Here is a 20,238-nt window from a genome sequence, read left to right on the forward strand (position 1 = left end):
CCACAGAGTTTATTTGAAATAGTCAACATCTTCATTAAAATGGGCCTGCACAACTGCTACCCAGCTGAACATGTTCTTAAAAGAAGCTGTTGCTTGTAGGTTATATCTTCAGTGCAACTAAAGAACCAAAATCAATTACCATCTCTCCCAAGAAACCACATCATGTTGATGGATACTACAGACAGCTTATGTAAGGTGAATTTTGGCCTCTTTTCAATTTCAAACTATAGAAGCTGGTAACACCTCCAGTTCCATGGACATGACAAATCCTGTTCTTATGGACTATGGCCAGAGAACTGCTGATGCGTTAAGTTTAAACTCCATATGCTGTTAAAAAAACCAACCAAATAAACCAATCTTATCTTGTATTCTATGAAAGAAGAATTACTTTGGTTTAAAGATTAAAGCAGGTGTGAGGTAAGGAGAGCTGTTGTAATTTGGCTCTTATTAGGGCAAACCAGCATGCTTAGTCTCAGAAAATGTGGCCTCAAAGGACCTTTATAGCCTTCCTAACACCAAGGGTCTTTCCAAAGGCCCTCCTGCCTTCAACAGAGTGTTCAATGGCCCTAAAGTACCAAGAGGATGCTCCATGCCCACCAATGTCCCTACTTTCCAGTGGTTCACAGAAGAGGTGATATGGCTTTCACGGTCAGCAATGAGTGAATTCAGTTTTTAGAACCTACACTACTCGACTCTCTCCCACTCTAGACTTCCATCTTGGGAGAGTTTAACTTGATTAACTCAGAAAATCACAGGTACCATTAACAGCTGAACTATGTTTGTGTCCTGGTGTCCTCAGCCATAAAGCTATTGCCTTCATTCTCAGAAGCCTTTGCAAAACATGTTGCCAAAGCCTTGTCCACACTCCATGCTTACATTTACTAGTTCTAGCATTTGCTCGGCTTTCTACCTAAAATTATGAGGCAGAAGCCACTATTCCCTTATTTTCATCCAAGTATGTATAAAGGGAAAAATCAATAAAGAGTTAAGTCATTTTACCAGGGGTCTAACTGGCACCAGCAACTTGAAAACTGTAGGTAACCCAGCATAAGAATTTGCAATAAACTGTTTCTATTAGATATTTTCTTATGCAAATAAAATTGTCTGAAATTAACAGAACCCCTGTAGCTTCCAGAACCTTTATTAGGTAAGCAAACATGCTATTTTACACAGTGTATTTTTAAAAGAAAATTACTCTGGCATTGCATCAAAATAAAGCAAACCCATTGAATCCTGGCACAAAAGTCTTTGGGTGAACTCAAGCTGTTATGCTTGTAGAATCAACCCAGATACTGCAGACAGAGGATTAACCCAGATACTATTTTCAAAGGTTTCTCCACAGCAGATTGTACTGAACACTGACATGAAGTTCTTACGTTCTCCATTGACATCAGCAACCTCACAGCATATTGAGTAAATCCATGGGCTTCCTTGGAAAGCTTGGTCTTTTTGATCTGGATTTGTGTCTTGCACAGACTTAGTTGAAATCCCCGTAATTCAGGAATTTAAACATGTTGTCCCTAGCACTACTGAAAGAAAATAGATGCACTTACTGTGGGCTCTGTGAGCCAGACTGGGGCCTGTATCAGACTGGGGGACTATATAGCTGACTTGGAGCCCCTGGTTTGCTGATGTTCAGAGGAACCAGGGTGAGGTGAGGGAAAGCTCTGGGGATGTAGGGGGGAGGATACACAGCTTTTGAAAAGAATACAGAAGCCTGGAAGGCCTAATACCATTTTGGTCTGCATCCCACTAAGCAATCAGAACACTGATCAAAGCATGAATAAGAAATGGAATTTTCTTGGTATGTCTCCACAGAAAAAGGGAAATACCCTCAGAAAGTGCCTCTCCTTCATTTTTTTTTCTTTCTTTCTTTTTTGAGCCTGTGGAACAGCTGTTATTCCTCTGTTTAGGAATGGCCTAGCAGCAGTGAGGATGAGCTCTGAAACCCCAGAAAGACTTCAGCAATCACCTCACCTAGCTCTCCCAGCAAACAGTTGTTTGGTAGTACAGGCAGCTCCTGGAGCAGAAGTCATATTAGTAAAAGCAACACACCCCTTCTCTAGTGACAACTGATGCCACTGAATGGAGAGGTAGAGAAGATCCTATCATATCGGGATGCCTATCCTCACACTCAGCATTAGAGACCTTAAGAATGGCTATGCTTTCAGCTGAGAAAGGTGCCATTTTAAATTTATGTGCCCTGATCTCCCCTTAATTTCCTCTATGATTACTGCTCTTACTCTAGGCTGTGAGCTAAATATAAAGGGAAACAGTTAATTTTCATGTGTATCAATGAAGAAATCCATGCAGCAAGACTGAACATCCACAAGCAGCTATCAGCATAGCAGAGCTGAAATCAGTGCCACTTTGCACCAGCTGAGGGGCTGACCCCTCCCTGCACCACCTTGAGAGGTTCTACTTTTTCCCTAAGGATGATGTTAAAATTCAGTTTAGCAACAGCTGTATCAAAATAAATCACATGAAGTAGAATTGCAAGAACTGGCTTTCTAAAAGGCTCTGCTTAAGCGATTTCATAAAAAGCACAATTCAGTTAGCTTGGAAACAGTTAATATTATAAAGGAACTCCTTAGCTTTGCAGTGAAAAGGAAAAAAAGCATCATGAAGGCACTGGGAAGGCATCGTACTGCTCTGCTGCATAAACCTATGGGCGTCAGAAGAAATTCCCCCTCATCTGTAGTGGATGGCAGCCTGAATGAAATGGCAACTCCTGTTGCCCCACAGAAATGCAATCACAACATTGACTGATAACACCAAAGAGAATGTGTGACACCCATGGATTTATGGCAAACCTGATGGAGCATTTGTCTTGCATATATATCTGCATTGAGTTTACCAGAAAAAAAAGGAATAGTTTCCAGAAAATGATGACAGGGGATTTGAGAGGCAGGAGAAGGGTCCTATTTGCAGCATAACCTGAAGCCTGGTCTTTGAGTGTATGTGTGGGCAGGGAAGATTCTGTGCACCATCACCCATGCAGGTGCACTGTTCACACATACATGCTATTGCACAAGCAACATAAATATCTTATTTTTAAAAGCATAGCCCAGCTCCTTTACTGCAAGTCCTGATCATCTTTCTCAGATATTTTAATCCCTGAAATTGCTCAGACTCTCCATAAACTAACACAGTGAAATTTGCTCCACAAATGTGCACCAGTTGCAAAAAAAAAATCACATGTATGTTTTTGTTATCCTTTTTGCTACGCACAAATGTAAAGACAAACTCCGCTACTGACAGGAAGGATGAATGATAGAAATAACCAGAATGGCTTTCAAATGATGCTATCTGCAGCTGCCATGGAGCCCAGCATGGACTCGGGCTGCTCAGCACCCTGTTAAATATCAAGGTGTCTCTCAATGTAGACACACTCATCTGCATCAGTACTCTCCCTTCATGTGCACACATGCCACATACACCTAATAACTTCATCCTACAACTAAAGCTTCACACACACACACGCACACACACATGCATGCTAACTAGCATCCCCTCTGCAACACACACACACACACATAATCCAATGACAGGTACCAGAAAAATCCAACGCAGCTCTGCAGGCAAAGAGTGCTCACTGAAGCCATGCAGTGCACACCCAATCCACAGTGACTGGTGTCTTATCATTATGTGTAATAAATAACAGTGTTTAATAATAACAGCCCCGCCATGCAGCCTGCACTCACACCCTCCCGACTCCGCACTCCTAAGCTGCTTCTGCAACATGCTCCTGTCCATGGAACACGCTGAATGAAAAAGCATGCAGGACAGGATCACTGCAAGAGCCAGGCTCCGGCAGTGAAAGATGCTCCATGTTGGAGTGGGCTCTTCCTAGCTTCCAAACGTGTGATCTGCATGTCTAATAATGAACAGATTTAGTCAATCCATCATTTCTGGCATCAGTCCCTTACCTTGAAATGCTGCAGCTGAAGTATTTGGTCCTCAAGCTGTTGTCTCTTGCCTTCTATTTCTGTCTGCCTTTTCCTTTTCTCCTTGGAAAAATAATTTGAGAGAGAGAGAGAGAGAGAGAGAGAGAATGACTCGTCAGAGAAACGGAGGCTTTAAAGGGAGCAGATTCATAAGAGCATGTAAGCAGTCAAAAGCATCTGTACAGATGTCACCAGTCCCATTTCACCTGCTCCTTTTCCTGCTGGTATGCAAACGGCAGTGTCCTGGGAAGACGCCAGCTCCAGACTAGCCGCTTGCTCGCCAGCAGGAGAAATTCTCCTTGCTTGCTCCTGGCAGCCGGAGCAGCAACAGAGTGCACAGTCCCAGAGGAGGGGAGAAAACAGGCATAACAGCTGCGAGAGAAGTTAAAGGGACAAAGATGTGCATTTGCATTTGAGACACAGGGCCAAAAAAACATGGATTGCGTGGTGGAATTGTGTGACAGTGAGGCAAGACGACAGCAGTGGGTGGCTTCATGGGGGATGGAGCTGGGTTGCAGACCACGTTTTTCCCTGGCAACATTGGTGGGTAGGCTTTCCCCAGGCTCAGTGGGGAGAAGGTGCTTCAGCTAGATTGCAGGGGGGTTACCTGCAAAGCCAACAGCCTGGATAACCCCACAGCTGGCTTTGTTTAAAATGCAAGCCACCAGCACATGATAGCAGCTGGCCCTTATGGGGGCCCAGAAGCTGGGCTGACCACATAGTACCAAGGAGAGCACGGTCATTTCTACAGCCAAGGGTTTTCAGAGTCACCTTCATGGCCACGGCCACTTGTCTGTGCCCAGGCTGTTCCCCTTCAGCAGGCAGCAGACTCAGGTGTTTCAAGAGGAGAGCAACCTGTTTTCTTTCCCTGCAACACCATCCTCTTATGAAAGATCAACTGTTTGCATTTCATCACTTCTGCACCTTCTCGGGAGGGCTTTTCCTCACCCATCCCCAGGTCAGATTCTCTCTCCTGAGGGTCTGCTCTCATTTTAGATTTTGGAGCTAAAACAGAAATACTTACTGGAAGCAGTCAAATAAGTATACCAGCCTCAGTTTTTACTGGAACAACAGTTTTTTATTTTCTACCTGTGAAAATGTGTTTTTGTTATTTAAGTATTTCAGTAGCTGTAGGGCTGGGCTTGAACACATTTGTGAATTCCAAAGCCCCGAAGTAATTTTCCTGTCCCATTTCTAGGCATCCTACTGATGCTCTGGGGATTCTCCACTTTCCAGGGATTTCAAACTTTCATGCCTCATCCTCAAGGGGAATAAGATACTGCCTATGCAGAAATTGTGTTTACAGGGGTTCTGAAACAGGAACACTTTGAAAGAAAGCATTACATTTACAAGGAAGACCAGAAAAAGTTTTTTTGGGTGGGAGTTGGGGGGGTTTTTTGTTTTGTTTTGTTTTGTTTTTGTTGGTTGGTTGATAGGTTTGGGGTGGTTTTTTTGGTTCATCTTTGGGGAGTTTTTGGGGGGGGGTTAGTTTTTTTTGTTTGTGGTTGGTTTTTTTTGTTGGTTTTGTTTTGTTTTTTAATGCCAGACTTAGTCAAAACAAAGCAAAACCTGGAAGTAGGTAACTGTCTGGACTACTTTTGCTGAAGAGTGGGACATGTGAATGCTGATGGAGAAGGCTGGAGATACGAACTCCGAAGAGGCAAAGTAATCAGATGATGCATGTGTGAAGCAGTTCTGTAGTACACTACACACTCTAACACACTGATTACTTATGTGCATCTAATCTACACACATGCACACTCCTCGTGGTCTGAAGTGTGTTAGAATACTACTGCTGAACAAAAATATTCTGCTGAAGTTGGTTTGGAACAGGTAAACTGGCTTTTTGGCTAACTAAAATATCACAAACAAACAGTGCCAGTCTTCAGCCAAAAACTTGTCATCACACTGCCCTGGGCACTTATAAGAAGGATTGTGTTTTTGCACACATAAGCATCCAAATTTCTGCATTCACTTAAAAAATCCTTCCTTATACAAAATTGATAAGCTGTGGGTCATCCCTCCTATGACTCCTCCAATCCCTATCTCCTCTTTGTCTGGATGTTTGTATACTGGATGGAATATTTGGATATTGGATGGCTCAGGGGTTAAAAGCCCCCAGCATTGTTCAGGGATCTCTCTTGCCATTTTCTTCATTCTGCAACACTTGCAGCGTACTTTGGAGGATGAAAACCAAGACTTGTTATTTTCAATTTCCTCAAAAAGCTGGCCAGCCACAGACTGCATTAAAGTAGGTCTAAAAGCTATTCCAGTTAATGGCTTAATATTCTCAGAATAAGGATAGCTCTACCCTGTTTGTGCCAAGCCAGCCAGATGACAGAATGTTTGGATTTCACATATGTAGGCATTAACACCACACATCTGACACTCCATAGACCAGCATAAGGTAAATAATTCTCCACAGTTAACTGACCTACATTTACATGTGTGTATATACATACAACCATATGTTTATATATATATACATATATATATGTATCCTACCCTTCAAAAAAACCTTCTGGCTAAAGCACATGATGAAAATCACCACAGTACCTCCTCTGGCTGGTTGTGTCATGCTGTATAATGGATGTGACAAGACAGCCTTATAAAACATGGATGGAAACTTTTTTTTTTTTTTTTTTGTGAGAAAGGGAAAGCACTTAGAGTATTTTCCCTGTAGGCAGCAACACAGCAGGCTCTGAAATACTTGAACTACTTACTAACTAGTGGGCTCCTCTGGAGCTAAATTGGAATATTGCTCACGTTTCCATTTCACTGGCTCCCAGTCAGCCTGACTGCATGTCTCTGCCCCCTGATTTTTTTTGTACGACAGCTATGGCTCAGGAGTATGACAGCACATGTATGTTTTTTTCTCTAAAGACTCTGCGAATTGCAGTATTGGTAATTTCCTATCAGGACATTTCACCTTCAGGTCACTCTATCACATTTAGTTTAGGTTTCTCCCAGTCATTGAAGGTTGTGACTGTATGTATTCCTGGTTTATATGGCTATGTTCTCAAAAAATGTGGTAGAAGACTAGAACTACCTGACAAAAAAGCATGCCAAAGATTTTTAGACATTAAATCAGTAGATGAAATCAGCCCCCAAGCAAGCAAGCTCCTGATACAGGACTTTACTGAAAACACTGGGTTGTAATGCATATGCTTACTCCCAAGCATTTATTAAGGCACCTTTTTTATGAAGCCAGAAAGTGCTTCTCTTTATTCTGTCCATCTATTTACATATATATATTTTTTCCTATTATGACTATTAAGCTACTAATTTATTAAGGGTCCTGGCACCAAGAAAATAAAATGCTCATTTTAAATAAACAGGTTGATGCCAGACAGCTTCAGTTAAGTGAATGCCCTGGGTTTTTTTCTTCTACAAAGCCAGGAGCAATCTATCACAGCTTCAGCTAGTATTTAACACTCACCTTCTCCAAGATGGAATCCCCATGAATATCCCTGATCTCCTTCCCTGGACAAGGATGCACAGAGCTTAATTCAGGGAGGAAGGCAGAAGCCTGGAGTATGCTCAGGTATATACAGAATGACCAGATTCTGTAAAACTCTGACACCTTTTGGTGGTAGTGAGAGTGCTAGTGAAAACTACAGGCTGGGATGTTGAACACACACATATACACGCTTCCTTGAAGCTATGCTGTGAACATCATGTTGGTTGTTTTTTTCTAAAAAGTGAAGGAATTTTAGAAACTAGGTTGAAAAGAAGTGGAGAAAACAGGCACTGAAGGCAGTTTTACTGTGAACGCGTAGGTTTAAAGGAAATGATTTGTACCTTTCTGAGGTGTGCTGCTTTTGTAAGAACACAGATAATACTTATAGACGGTTACCTTTCCAAAGTGGGGGAGGACAACCATTTGGTAGATACACTCTGGACATTCTGAGTATTAGGGATATTCATGATTAAAATAAGGTTTAAATCCTCCATTCCTTCCTCAAAAAAAAAAAAAAAAAAAAAAAAAAAAAGAGTAGGAAAATGAGAAAGCACTTGATTTTTTACTCACAGATTCAAATGATGGGAAAAGAACACAGGTCAAATGATAAGGTTACTTACACCCTGAAATCTGCTCAGTGACAAAACCAAGATTTGTGGGTGTACAGCATGGAAATCATAAATTTATTTCCCTTTCATAGAACCCTGATTTTGGAAAGGAAGCAAATAGCCTTTTAGCAGTAAAGGTAGCCAGAATGACTTCCCTATAGCTAAACCCCAAATATATCAGATAATTGGTAAGACCTCATCCACTTTGAAGATAGAAAGGTGTTAGGAGGACAAAATGGAGATCTGTAAAATCATGGGTTGTGGCATAGAGACAGCCAGTGGACATCTACTGCTTCCTCTGTCTTCCCTGGCAAGAAACAAATGTGCATCATGTGAAACCAGTGAGGGATCTGATGAGGAAATCCCTGGCTCAGGATGCTGTGGATGCTAGAAGGTCCCCAGGAGCCCCAAGGGAGCCTGGGGACAGTCAGAGAGAAGCATACTGTGAGGGTTACTATACAAACTGAAATTATGTGTGTTTAAGGAAGCCCCTGGACCACAGATGTTTATGAGGGTGTTTGCTAAGTTTTTGTGTGCTTGTCCTTCAGCAGAGAAGGGGAGCAGGATTTTTCTCTGAATTGCGTTACATTTGATCAAAATAACCTGAGGCTTAGTGATAGACATGTCAAACTGTTCCAGTCAAAACCACCCCCGAACAGCAAAAGACCAACAAAAAAAACAACCCCAAAGCAAACAGAAGACCTTGAAAAAAAAAAACTGAGTTACACTAAAATGCTTCTCTGTGACACTGCAGTCACAGAATACTTCAATTTCCCATTACAAAATAATTTTCATTCTTGTCTGGAAATCTGCCTGCACAATGTGGGAGAGTGGTACAGAGATTATTCAACTCACATAATCACAACTGTCTGCGGAGAAGCATGCACCTCTAAAGCCGTGTAAATCTTTGGGTCACTAAAGCCTTTTTAAAGACCTCTGCTTCCCCTGCACTGGCAGAGGCACCTGAATTCTTTGGTTCAAAGCCAGTTCAGACACGTGCAGAAAGCACTCCATGGAACAGCACAGAAACTAAATGCTATTTGAGTGACCTCACTGGGAAAATACATGCCCAAATCTGGCAGCAGACTAAGGCTTTATGGTGCAGTTATCCAGAAGAACATGGTGGGAAAACAGAAATGTCCCCAGCTGAACAAAAGGAACTGATGGCGATTTTGTGACTGCAGAAGGAGCAGCATGCCACTGAAGGAGCTGCCACCAGCAGTTTCAGTGGTTTCCTCTTGGTTTCATCCTACATTCCAAGCAAGTGTCCAGCTCACTGTGAAGGAGCAGGTTGAAGAGGGTGAGCAATGCAAAACAAATGCACACAAAAATGACACAGGAAAACTACAGTCTGGTTCAAAGCAAGGAAAACAGTTGCAAAGAATCATTTGTTTATTTAAAGCTCAGAACTTCAGGGTAGCAAGTAAGGAAACAAACAAGCAAAAGAGCCGCTGATAACTCATTTTTCTGCTGCTAGTTCAGGGACAACCAGAACTCTAGGAAAAAGGAAGCATCTGGGCTCTGCTAATAATTTCAGTGATGAGCATAGTCCCAAGAAATCAATTCTCATGGAAACTAAAACTTTCAGCAGGGTGGCAGAATAAATAACTGTCTTCCCCATGATGACTCCACATCTCTCAGGAGTGAAATCAAGTCTCTAAATTTGTTTCCTCTTTTGCAGTTCAACAGTAATGGTTCACCAGAAAGAAAATATTAAGAAAAAAGAGGCTAATACCCTATTTTAATTTTTTTTTTCTTTTTCCTTTTTCTTTTTTTTTTCCCCCATCTGGTTCATTCCTGTCTGGTCAGTTCATTTATTTTCCTGTTGTGTTCGAAGAATGGGAGACTCTTGTGACAGCAACAGTCCCTAACAGTTGTAGAGGTGCAGCCCAGTACTAGCAACACTTTGTAAAATGCAGTTCTAAACGTTTTTTGCTGCTGTAAGCAGCATACAATACAAATCACAGCATCAGAAGAGGCAGAGTGCAGATCCAGAGCAGAGACACTGCCACGGCAGAATAAACATGCCTTGTAGCTTGGTGGCATGATGCCTGCTCCTTTTGGATCATCAATGCCTACTTTCATTACTTGCTGCCAGAAGAAGAAGGTGGAGTCCATCATCCTGCCAAGTGTACAAAACTAGATCACCATATGCACTGGCATGACTGTGCCTGGTGAATATCTTCATGTTACGGGTAGCCACACAACTTCTGTAATTATAGAGCTGAGCCTTGTCTGGTGTCCTGTTTGAAGCACTGGGAAATATGTGTTGTTCTGGATTATGAGACATTACTTTTCTTGAAGCTCCTCTCCCACCCTCCTCCCAGCAGAACCAGAGTCTGTACCTGTCCATTTCTGGGATTCATTTTTCTCTGCAGATACACAAACAACACATACGTATAAGCTTTCCCTGTCTATGCTCCCTTAGCTATTAGACCCCCAATGCCCCAGTCCCCTGAAACCATGGCCACAGGGCTAAGCTTTGTTTCATTTAAAAGATGAGACAGGGACAGTTTTCCTGTGCCTGCATACCTGAATCCAGCTTCTTAAACTTCGGGGAATTGCACTCTGTGCTCCTACATAGCACTTAAGAAAGTGTCACCCTTTTTCAATTACTGTCTCCTTCTGTAGGAGGCTTATTACCTAAATCACAGAGTCATTATTTCAAATCTCCTAAGTGCCTAGGATCTTGATGGCTCCCTTTACTGGATCTTCTCCATGCCTGAACAAAGAAAACTGTGTGCTGGGAAGTTCCAGGTGGGAGGCAGGGACAGTAGGAGTACAACATTGTGCTGCAACACTTCCCATGTATCTTCCACATATCCACGTAACTTAAGATAAAGCTGTGGCCATCTCCATCACTCTAAGCAACAAGCAGATGGGTTATTTAGGAATGAACAATACGAGTTCCCAATTGCACAGGTGCAGCAGATAAATGCCTGAAGGAAGCAGAGGAAACCCACCTAATAGATTAGGGCTGGTTTTAGCTCCCTACCTCATGCTTGCTCTTTCCGCAGCTCCATGCACAGCAGGAAGCAAAGGAGAGAGTGGAGACAAGGTGAAAAGTTAATGATCAGGTAGCCTTTCTCCCCCTCTCCACTAAAACTGGTTTAAACTGGAGATTGCTGTCACAAGGGTTGATTGCCATTAAACAGACAGCTTGCCACAGCATGCAAGAAATGTCTTGACATGTTGGTTTTGGACATAGAACAGAATTAATGCACAGAAGCAGACCCTGATGAGGGATTAAGTAGCAGAGGCTGGAAGGTAAGGAAATATTTTGGTTTTTATGTACTGAGCAGGCTCCTGACAAGGGGAAGGCAGAATCAGCTGTAGAGAGCTGAACATGTAGGATGAAGAAAGAACACACCCTCCGGCCAGAAATAACAGTGGCTTTTATGGCAGCCTTGTATCCCTTTTCTCCAGTAGTGAGTGTCAAGTTAGCTGCTTCCAGAAGCGTGGGGTGGTTTGAAAGAGATTAAGCGATACAGGTCACTCTAGTAACTTCAGTGCTCCCTGTAAAGGAGCAAACATTTCTAGTCTGCAGCCCCCTTTGTAGCTGATTTTGCCACTTGCAAGCAGAACAAGAACAAGAACATCTTGATGGGATGGGAAAAACACACTGGCAAAATTCATTGTATCCATTTCATCTAACATGTAGGTTACCCTTGCACGGTGTCAAAGGATGGGTTTCTCCTGTGATGACCTGCTAAAGCAAAGAGCGTAGCTTTGCTCCCACAGGCACACTGCCTGCAGTTCAGAGTTCAAGTAAGAAAACTGTAATACTCACCCTGCAGGACTAACTCCTGCTCAAAAGTGTCAGACTATAAACATTTCATGATTGCTTCAAGTCCTCTGCCAGAGTCAGAACTGAAACTATACTAGAAAAAGCTGTCCAAGAGGAGAAGGAATCCTCTCTGGTGAAGACAACAATCTGCTAAGGTGTTGCAGCAAGAACTTCAGCTGCTCTTCAAGCTTAGAGATGGTTACAGTTCCCTGGTCACTGAATGCAACCACCACCATGAACACTGACATCAACCACTTAACTAAAATAGCTACATATCTCAAACAACAAATAAAATTATGAGAGTGCTCCCAGAACAACAGCTCTTAGTGAAAAGCAATGAACATGGGAAGAAATTTCCTTTTGAAAAACCTCCTTGTTACCATTTTTGAAAGGAGGTGCAATGGAAAAATGGCTCATTGAGGTATTGAACATAAGTTATTTTAGGAAAAAAATATGATTCATCTGATATCTTGTGGGGAAATTCCCATTTTGATAGAGCAGAGATCCCATCTTTTCACTGAATGCTACTGCATAACTGGAAGCAACATTTCAGGACTGGTACAACCCTTTTGCATTTTTGACTGGGCCACCACCCTAATGAGTCCTTGAAGTATGAAAAGGTTTTGTTGACTTATCAGAAGTAGTTGAGTTATTAAAACTAGTCAACATGGATTCACCAAGAGGAAGTCATGTATGACTAGTCTGATAGTCTTCTACAATGTTATCACTGGATGGACAGCCAAGGGGAAGGCAGTGGATGTTGTCTACCCTGACTTTAGCAAAGTTTTTGACACTATCTCCCACAGCATCCTCATAGTCAAGCTTAGGAAGTGTGGGTTAGATGAATGGACAGGAGGGGTGGATTGAAAACTGGCTCAAAGAGGGAGCTCAGAGGGTTGCAATTAGTGGTGCAGAATCTAGTTGGAGGTCAGTAGGAAGCAGTGTTCCTCAGGGGTGAGTACTGGGTCCAGTCCTGCTCAATATATTCATCAACAGATCTGGATGAAGGGATAGCGTGTACCCTCAAAAGGTTTGCTGATGGTTAAAAAAATGGGTGGGGTGGCTAACACACCAGAAGGCTACAACCTGGACAGGACAGGCTGGAGAGATGGGGAGAGAGAAAAAACTTACAAAATTCAACAGGGACAATTGTAGGGTAGTGCATCTTGGAAAGAATAACCCCACACATCAGTATAGGCTGGGGCTGACCTACTGGAAAGCAGCTTTGTAGAAAAAGGCCTGGGAGTCCTGGTGGACGACAGGGTGATCATCAGCCAGCAATGTGCCCTTGTGACCAAGAAGACCAATGGCATCCTAGGGTGCACCAAAAAGAGTGTGGCAAGCAGGCTGAGGGACACTGTCCCTGCTCTCTACTCTGCTCTGTAGAAGCTGCATGTGTAGCAATATGGCCAGTTCTGAGCTCCCCAGTTCAAGAAGGACAGGGAACTGCTGGATAGGGTACAGCAGAGGGCTACAAAGATGATTAAGGGATTAGAACACTCCTCTAATGTGGAAAGCTGAAGTATGTTTTTAGTCTGGAGAAGAGGGGATCGTATCAATACTTATGAATACCTACACAGTGGGAGGCAGGAGGATGGGTCAGTCCTTTTTTGGTGGTGCCCAGTTACGAGAAGAGGTAAAGGGCACAAATTTGAGCATAGGAAGTTCCATCTAAACACAAGGAGGAACTCTGAGGGCAGCAGAGCACTGGAACATACTGCCTGGGGCACTGGTGGAGTCTCCATCTCTGGAGACATTTAAAACCTGCCTGGACACCACCCTGTGCAACCTGCTCTAGGCAAGCCTCTCCTGACATGGGTGGGTTGGAGTCAATGATCTCCAGTGGTCCCTTCCAACCACCAACATTCTGTCACTCTATGACTTTCCTTCTTTCCTACCAAGTCACAACTGAAACTGACCATGGGCTGAGACCCACAGTTGCTTCACTTCAGACAGGATGTTTACCTAAGCATCTACAATTTGATCAGAAGTGTCAGGCTCTGACAAGGGACCAGGAGCATTGGAGTTTGTGTGTCTTTGTGAGATGTGACGGTGAATTGGAGATATGCTATGAATGAAATCTCCACCCCTCATTAAAGCTGTATCAGCATATCTTCCAAAACTTCCAAGTTTTTACGCTAACCCTGAAAAGAGTAAGATCTGAGGAAACACCTGAGTCTTGTAGGGACCTTTTCTGCAGCATCAATCATTTCTGGAAAGTGTTCAAAAGATTGAGCACATTGTTAGTATAAATCATTAAATAGTCGGATTTATCCATTATTCTGAATAATCCTTAATACCAGTCATAAATGACAGACAGCTGAACATCATTACCTAGGGTCTGCTACAGCCTACCATGTGAATACCTTGACAGCACTGATTTTGTTCAACTATAGCCTGAGCTAGATAGATTCAGTATCTTCAAATATTATTTTTCCTCCTAAAAATAAGATGCAATTATCTAGATAATGTTGCATAGAACAAATTCTAAAACGTGTTCTCTAGAAAACCAGCAAAATTCTAAAAGAAGCTCCTTTTATTACTTTTTCTGTATTTTTCTGAAAAAAATATTTTGGTTAAAGAATGTTATGCGGACTTCAATCTAAGATTTCATTCATAAAAAAATAAAAGGTTTCTTTAGACTGAACAGACTATTTGCAGAAAAATAGTCCATTAACTCTCCCTACTTTCATGTTGCCATTAATTGGCTTTTGTTTAAATCCATGCTATTCAATGTACATCTTTTCACTGTTTGCTGCTTAAAAAGAGAAAGACAGGATTTGGTTGGTATGGGCTTAACTTAATCACATTTCCACAGACCCAGAGAAAAGTGTGTGTCTTTTTTATCCTCATGCCCCATACACTCCTTAAATATATCTTCATGTTGCCAAATGGGACACTGTGAAGCTCGGAGAAACATCTCAGATTGCAGCAAGATTAATGTACAGAGAAACACCTATACAAGGCTGACCTTGACCCACAAAGGTGCTGATTGTAATACTATGACAATCATTAAGGAATTTCTAACTGTTGTGTCAAGAAATTAAAAATAAATCACAAAGATTTTAGTCAAGGCATACAAGCTGAAGCTGAGATTCCTTATGCTGATTAGCCCCTGAGAGCCTGGTGAGGATCTCTGTGACTTATTTTTCACTTGGTGAGAATTTACATCAGAATTATAAAAACTGTAATTTCAGCAGGATATGTTTTCCTCTTAATCTGGTTTAACTGCACATATGACAGACATCTCCACCTCAAGAAACTTAAACTTCCCCAGGACACAGTATATTAGACAGGAAGAAGAAACTAGAAGAAATGGGATTTTCTGCAACACAAAGGGAACAAAATGGTCTGTCTGGTCAGCACAGAGCAATGGCCAGGACCTGTAGGGATGACACTGGTGCTAATTCTGGTACTTGAATCATATCCAGCTCTTTCGTTGTTATTCTCAACATAATGCTAGAAAAGAACCAAATGAAGGAAGTAGTACATAAGGCTGGGGTTTGTGTCTTAGTCCTTACAGCCTGGCTGGATAAGCCTATTATTTTAGCATCTCAGTGCCCCACATCAGAATGTTTTTACTGAGGCTTCCCCCCTCTGCTTGTGAGGGTGGCAGCTTGCCTGCTGACACTGAGGCTTCAGCACTGACCCTGGTGGCACCACGCTGGCTCTCCGGGTGTCTCCAGGGCTGTGCTCAGCAGCTGAACAGCAGCACAGCGCTCCTCTGCTGCTGGAAAGCACTTCTTGTCATTTGTGAGATAAAGTTATTAGCTCAAAACCCTTTCTTTGAGCTTTTGTCTAATGTTGGCTGTGAGCTAAGGATAATCACATTGTCTTGATGCTCGGGGTTCTCCTCACACAAGCTGCATGTGCTGTTGTGTTTGAGTCCTAACTTCTGCATTCAGGAAGGGAAAGAGTGCCTTTTTATTGCAAAAGGAAAGGGAGAGAAATTTCCCTCAAGCACAGGGAGATGTCATCAAGAGCCTGAGACTTGCCACCTTCCAGATGCCAGTGGTCCTTCAAAACAGAGATGTTAATGAGACACCAGAACACAAAGCACTGCTCTGGCCAAATCTCCCTTTCTTTCTGGAGAGGCTGTAAGGGGCTGGGTTCCTCTGGCTTTTTGACCATCTTTGAAGACCTCATACATTTACACCTTGTGGAGACCAGCATGGGTCTGAGAGGGCACTAGTGTTCCTCTTTGGTTAGGGACAACTCTCTGCCAAGTCCTGGAGCTCGATGGCTGCTGGACATGCCACCCTTGCCTCCTCCCAAACTCATCACAGGAGTTACATTACTCCAACAGGAGACCAAAAAGAGACCATGCTCCAAAAGGAGGCCATAGAGAGACCAAAGACCATAAATGATGAGTGTAGTTGTGACTGAGCAGGTGGATCTATGTGCCTGGCAAAAAAGCATGCTCAGTGTGTAATCTAGGTATGCTAAAAATCCTACCCAGCCTCAGCCTTGGCACCTTGCCTGCACAGCACATAAAAGAACTGGCTTCATCTCCAACCAGCTTACTTCTGGAAAGCTTTTTTAGTCTGACAGGTGTAGGATCACATGGCTCAACACTGAACCTTTAGCAGTATGGGGGAGGTATTGCTGCTATGTCATTCCTCTGGGTCAGGCATCCCAACACTCCTGTACTTTGAGAACAGAACAGTTGGGACATTACAGTATGGACTGCATAACAAATCCATCTGCCAGCTTTCTTCTGGCACCATCAAAGGCAGAAACCACCCTCCTCTCAGCAACATGAACAGGCCCCACAGCAGCTTCCCACCAGTGTGTGGCCTTATAACAGGGGGAATGGGTAAGCACACAGAGCCTACAGAATGTGCCTGCTCCGCTCTCCAGGGATGGGTTAGATTTGATGCTTGGCTCCAGAATCCAGATACATTTACATTTCTGCCATGCTGTTGAAGGTTCCAACCCCCCTTCAGAAATCTGCCTGAATTTCTCTGTGACCTGCATCCCTGCTGTGAGGCATAGCTGGGATTTCAGAACTTCAGGAGCATCTCAGCAACCCATATAATTGCTGCATGGTTTGTGCAGGTTTGTCTGCATAGATGCAGGAGGTGGAGGATGGGGATTGAAGAAACAACAGTTGTACAGTTTGGATTCATTTCACACTTAGCTGGCACACCTGACAGGTTTATAAAACTGTGGACCACATAGATGTCTTACTAAACAGCAATCAGTGTGCAAAAAACCCCAAACATGCAGATACCAGAAGGGGCTTCAGAGATGTGTGTAGATTATGGCCTCTTTCTGCCCATCTCTTCCAGTAAGAGCAACACAAACTCTTCTCCCAGACCCCAATAAGATGCATCGTGGGTACTTATTAACTGCTCCTGTGCAACTCCTGTTTTTGGCTGGGCCTTCTGAAGCCCTCTGCACTAAGGGGGTCTTATTCTCTAGCTTCATTTTTAGACAGTTTATCTCCTCCTTCCATGGGCATTTCTGTCACTTTTGCTCTTCTGTTAGCTTAAAAATGCATCTCTGCAGCAATTCCTTCCAGAAAGCTGAAGTGGGGAGTGAATGCAGATTCACTCCTTGGAAGGGTCCCTTCCCAAAAGTCAAGTTCTTTTTATCTCTTACCATCACTCCACCCTGACACACAGGACACAGTATTTTGCATACCCGAGTTTCCTCAGTGAAGGTGAGGTCCTTCTCTGTGGCTGCCCCAGGAGGTTTATTACTTTTCCTTCAGGCTTTAACTTATAAAAACAGGTAGTTGAGTCACCTCCAGAGATTTTGGTAATGAAAAGCCAGTGAATAGTCATCATCTGCAGCTTCACCTGTTGCTCTGCACATGCCTGTAGGAGTTCCTGGTGATGGAAGTGCTTTTATTCAAGTCTGCATGAAATGTGTATTTCTCTTCATTCATTTTCTGGATTAAGGCACAAAATACTACTTTTGGGAAGGTTGTGCTATTTTATATAGCTTGTATATTCTGATCACTTGCAGGAGGCTGTAGCAGAAGTGACAGTCTCATCTGAGCTGGCTGCACCACTGAAACCATAGCACAGCAGAGCAGCAGCTTTGAGGAGCCTACCCCACTGCAGTCTCTCTGTGTCACAACAAACATCCAGAAGGGAGATACTTGACCTTTTAACTGGAAAGGCCTGAAAAAACAGGCTCAGAAGGCAAAAGATGTTGAATGAAGTTGGCTAAGAGGGACATAAATTCAAGGACTTGGCTCTCATACCCTAGCATAAGGTCAGTGAATTCAACACGGTCTTTGCTCCACACTTGTGCTAAAATGAATCAAATACCATTGTCTGTGCTCCCTGCATTTAACAGCATGGTGATAAATTTGTGGAGCAAAAAGCTATCTTACTCTATAAACTACATTTAAGGGTATCTGCTCTTGGGGACCAAGTTCCTCCACAGCTTCTGAGACAAAGCTGGGTTTGCCTTCACAGAGCTGACTGACAGCTTAGGGAACAGGAACATGTAACTTCTGGGCATGCTACTCGCAGACCTTCTCAGAGATACTCTTACATTTGTAGAGTGCTCATATTGTGCCTTATTTCAGCTAGCTGAAAAGGAAAAAGGAGATAGAGGCAGAACAACAGATCCTCACTTACCTAGTGGTGGACATGTGCCAGAGTTAGGGGTGAATAAAAACTCCTATTTTCACCTGTTTCAAACTAAGCTAAAATCAGCTTTGCTCAGAAACAGCCAGTGTTTTTCGTATCTTCATGTTTTCAGTAAAACCACTGTCTCTCCACTGATCTACTTACATTTTCCACACAAAGCTAATTACAGTTTGATGGCTGGGCTGCCATCTGAAAAACTGGATCACTGCAGAGACCAAATGGGACATAAATACAGTTAGGCACGATGCTGCATACAACAGACTCATGTGTCTTCGCAGGGATCTTAAGGAGGGTACATAAAATAAACAACCATGGTCTCCTAAGGAAAGACATATCCAATGCCTTTCCAGGGATAACAGGAGATCCTTGGAAGAGCACTGGGAATTTATATCCAGGTATAGAAGAGAGGATGAAAAACCCCATTCCTCTGTGATATGTAATTCACGTATCCTTTACTGCAAAGGAACCCAAGGGAGGTTTTTCAGAGAGTTCCACTAACTTGGTGGAGCGCTTGTCCTGCATAGGCAGGAACTGCTGATCTCTGTATGAAAGCCAGTTCCCACAGCTCAGGTCAGCATTCACACTTGGCTGCAAGTCCCCACACAGGATGGGACCAAATACTTCAAATAAGAAAATGACTGAGAGGACTCAGTAAGGTCAGGATAGAAAGATATTTTATGTTTTCCTCACAGAGAGTCTGGCAAACCAGGCTTGGGGTCCCGCCAGTGTGTACATTGTTAAAATACTAACTTTTTGTAAGCTCATTTAAAAAGGGAAAATACCTCTATGCTCAAATACTCCAGCCACTCACTGCTGTTTCCTTGGTGGCCTCTATGGATTTTGAAATCCATGTCAGAGACAGCACTACCCACATTATCAGGATTGGGAATCCAACTGCTCTGTTGCCAGAAACAGGAAACATTATTTAGTCTGCAATCCTCCTGTGGATACAGTCTCTCTGTTCTGTATTTGCACAAAATCTAACACAAAGAGGTACTGGTTCTTGCCTTGGGTCATTATATTGCCTTGCCTTATATTATGACAGGAACAGTCTTGCAGCCAGACTGTCAACAAGAGTCCACTGCTTACCAAATCCTGAGCCCACATGGATCTAAACTTGGCATTTTGTGAATTTTTGTAGATCAGATCTTTAGACAGGCATCTTGCAGAGATGCAGCACTGTGTTCCTCCAGGAAAAAGTAACCAGAATGTACCAGAGTTGTTCTTCCTGTCTCATTTCAGTATGTGAGTACAAGCACAGTGGAAGCTCAAGGAAGAGGACATAGTGTTTTTCATTGAACCCTAAGTGTATTCAGCAGTCCAAATAGATGGACACTGATGAAATCAGGATGCTTTCTAATTGTTAGGGGGAAAATAAAGGAGAACTAATTTTTCACTAAGACCTGCACAGGATCTATACCTTTTTATATAGGATTCAAGCATTAAACCATGACACTGTTGAAAGACACTAATTTGTCACCCTATCAAGCTCTAAGGAATAGTATAACTGTTAAGGAAAACAGCAGTACTTCAAGTACAGTATCACTGGGATTTTCAAATTATTTTGCCCATTGTCTTTAATATGAATGAGGTCACTGTTTGCACATCTGCAGTGCATGCTCTTTCAGTGCACCAGAATAAACTTTACAGACTACATCACTGATCTGGCAAGCATCTGCCTTCTATACCACTGAAATCATCCACTTTTAACAAGGGTCATCTTGCTTGCAAAACCAGCCCTCTATGCACCCCCTAGAAATAATATGTTTTCCCTGTCTGTAGACTACAGTCACAGCAGCTAAAATGTTAAAAACAACCACAAAGAAAA

The 20,238-nt window shown here is 42.8% G+C and overlaps 1 protein-coding gene across 2 annotated transcripts in view; it reads right to left on the reverse strand.

Annotated features, from left to right (window-relative positions):
* PALM2AKAP2 (PALM2 and AKAP2 fusion) overlaps positions 1-20,238 on the reverse strand; it is a 264,854-nt gene that overhangs the window by 211,289 nt on the left and 33,327 nt on the right. For both annotated transcript variants that reach the window (XM_030466924.1, XM_030466920.1), the window contains exon 2: positions 3,930-4,010. In XM_030466924.1, the coding sequence (XP_030322784.1) occupies positions 3,930-4,010 (81 nt within the window). The remainder of the gene's footprint in view (positions 1-3,929; positions 4,011-20,238) is intronic.

Source organism: Calypte anna, chromosome Z, assembly GCF_003957555.1.
Source record: "Calypte anna isolate BGI_N300 chromosome Z, bCalAnn1_v1.p, whole genome shotgun sequence".
Taxonomy (NCBI): Eukaryota; Metazoa; Chordata; class Aves; order Apodiformes; family Trochilidae; genus Calypte; species Calypte anna.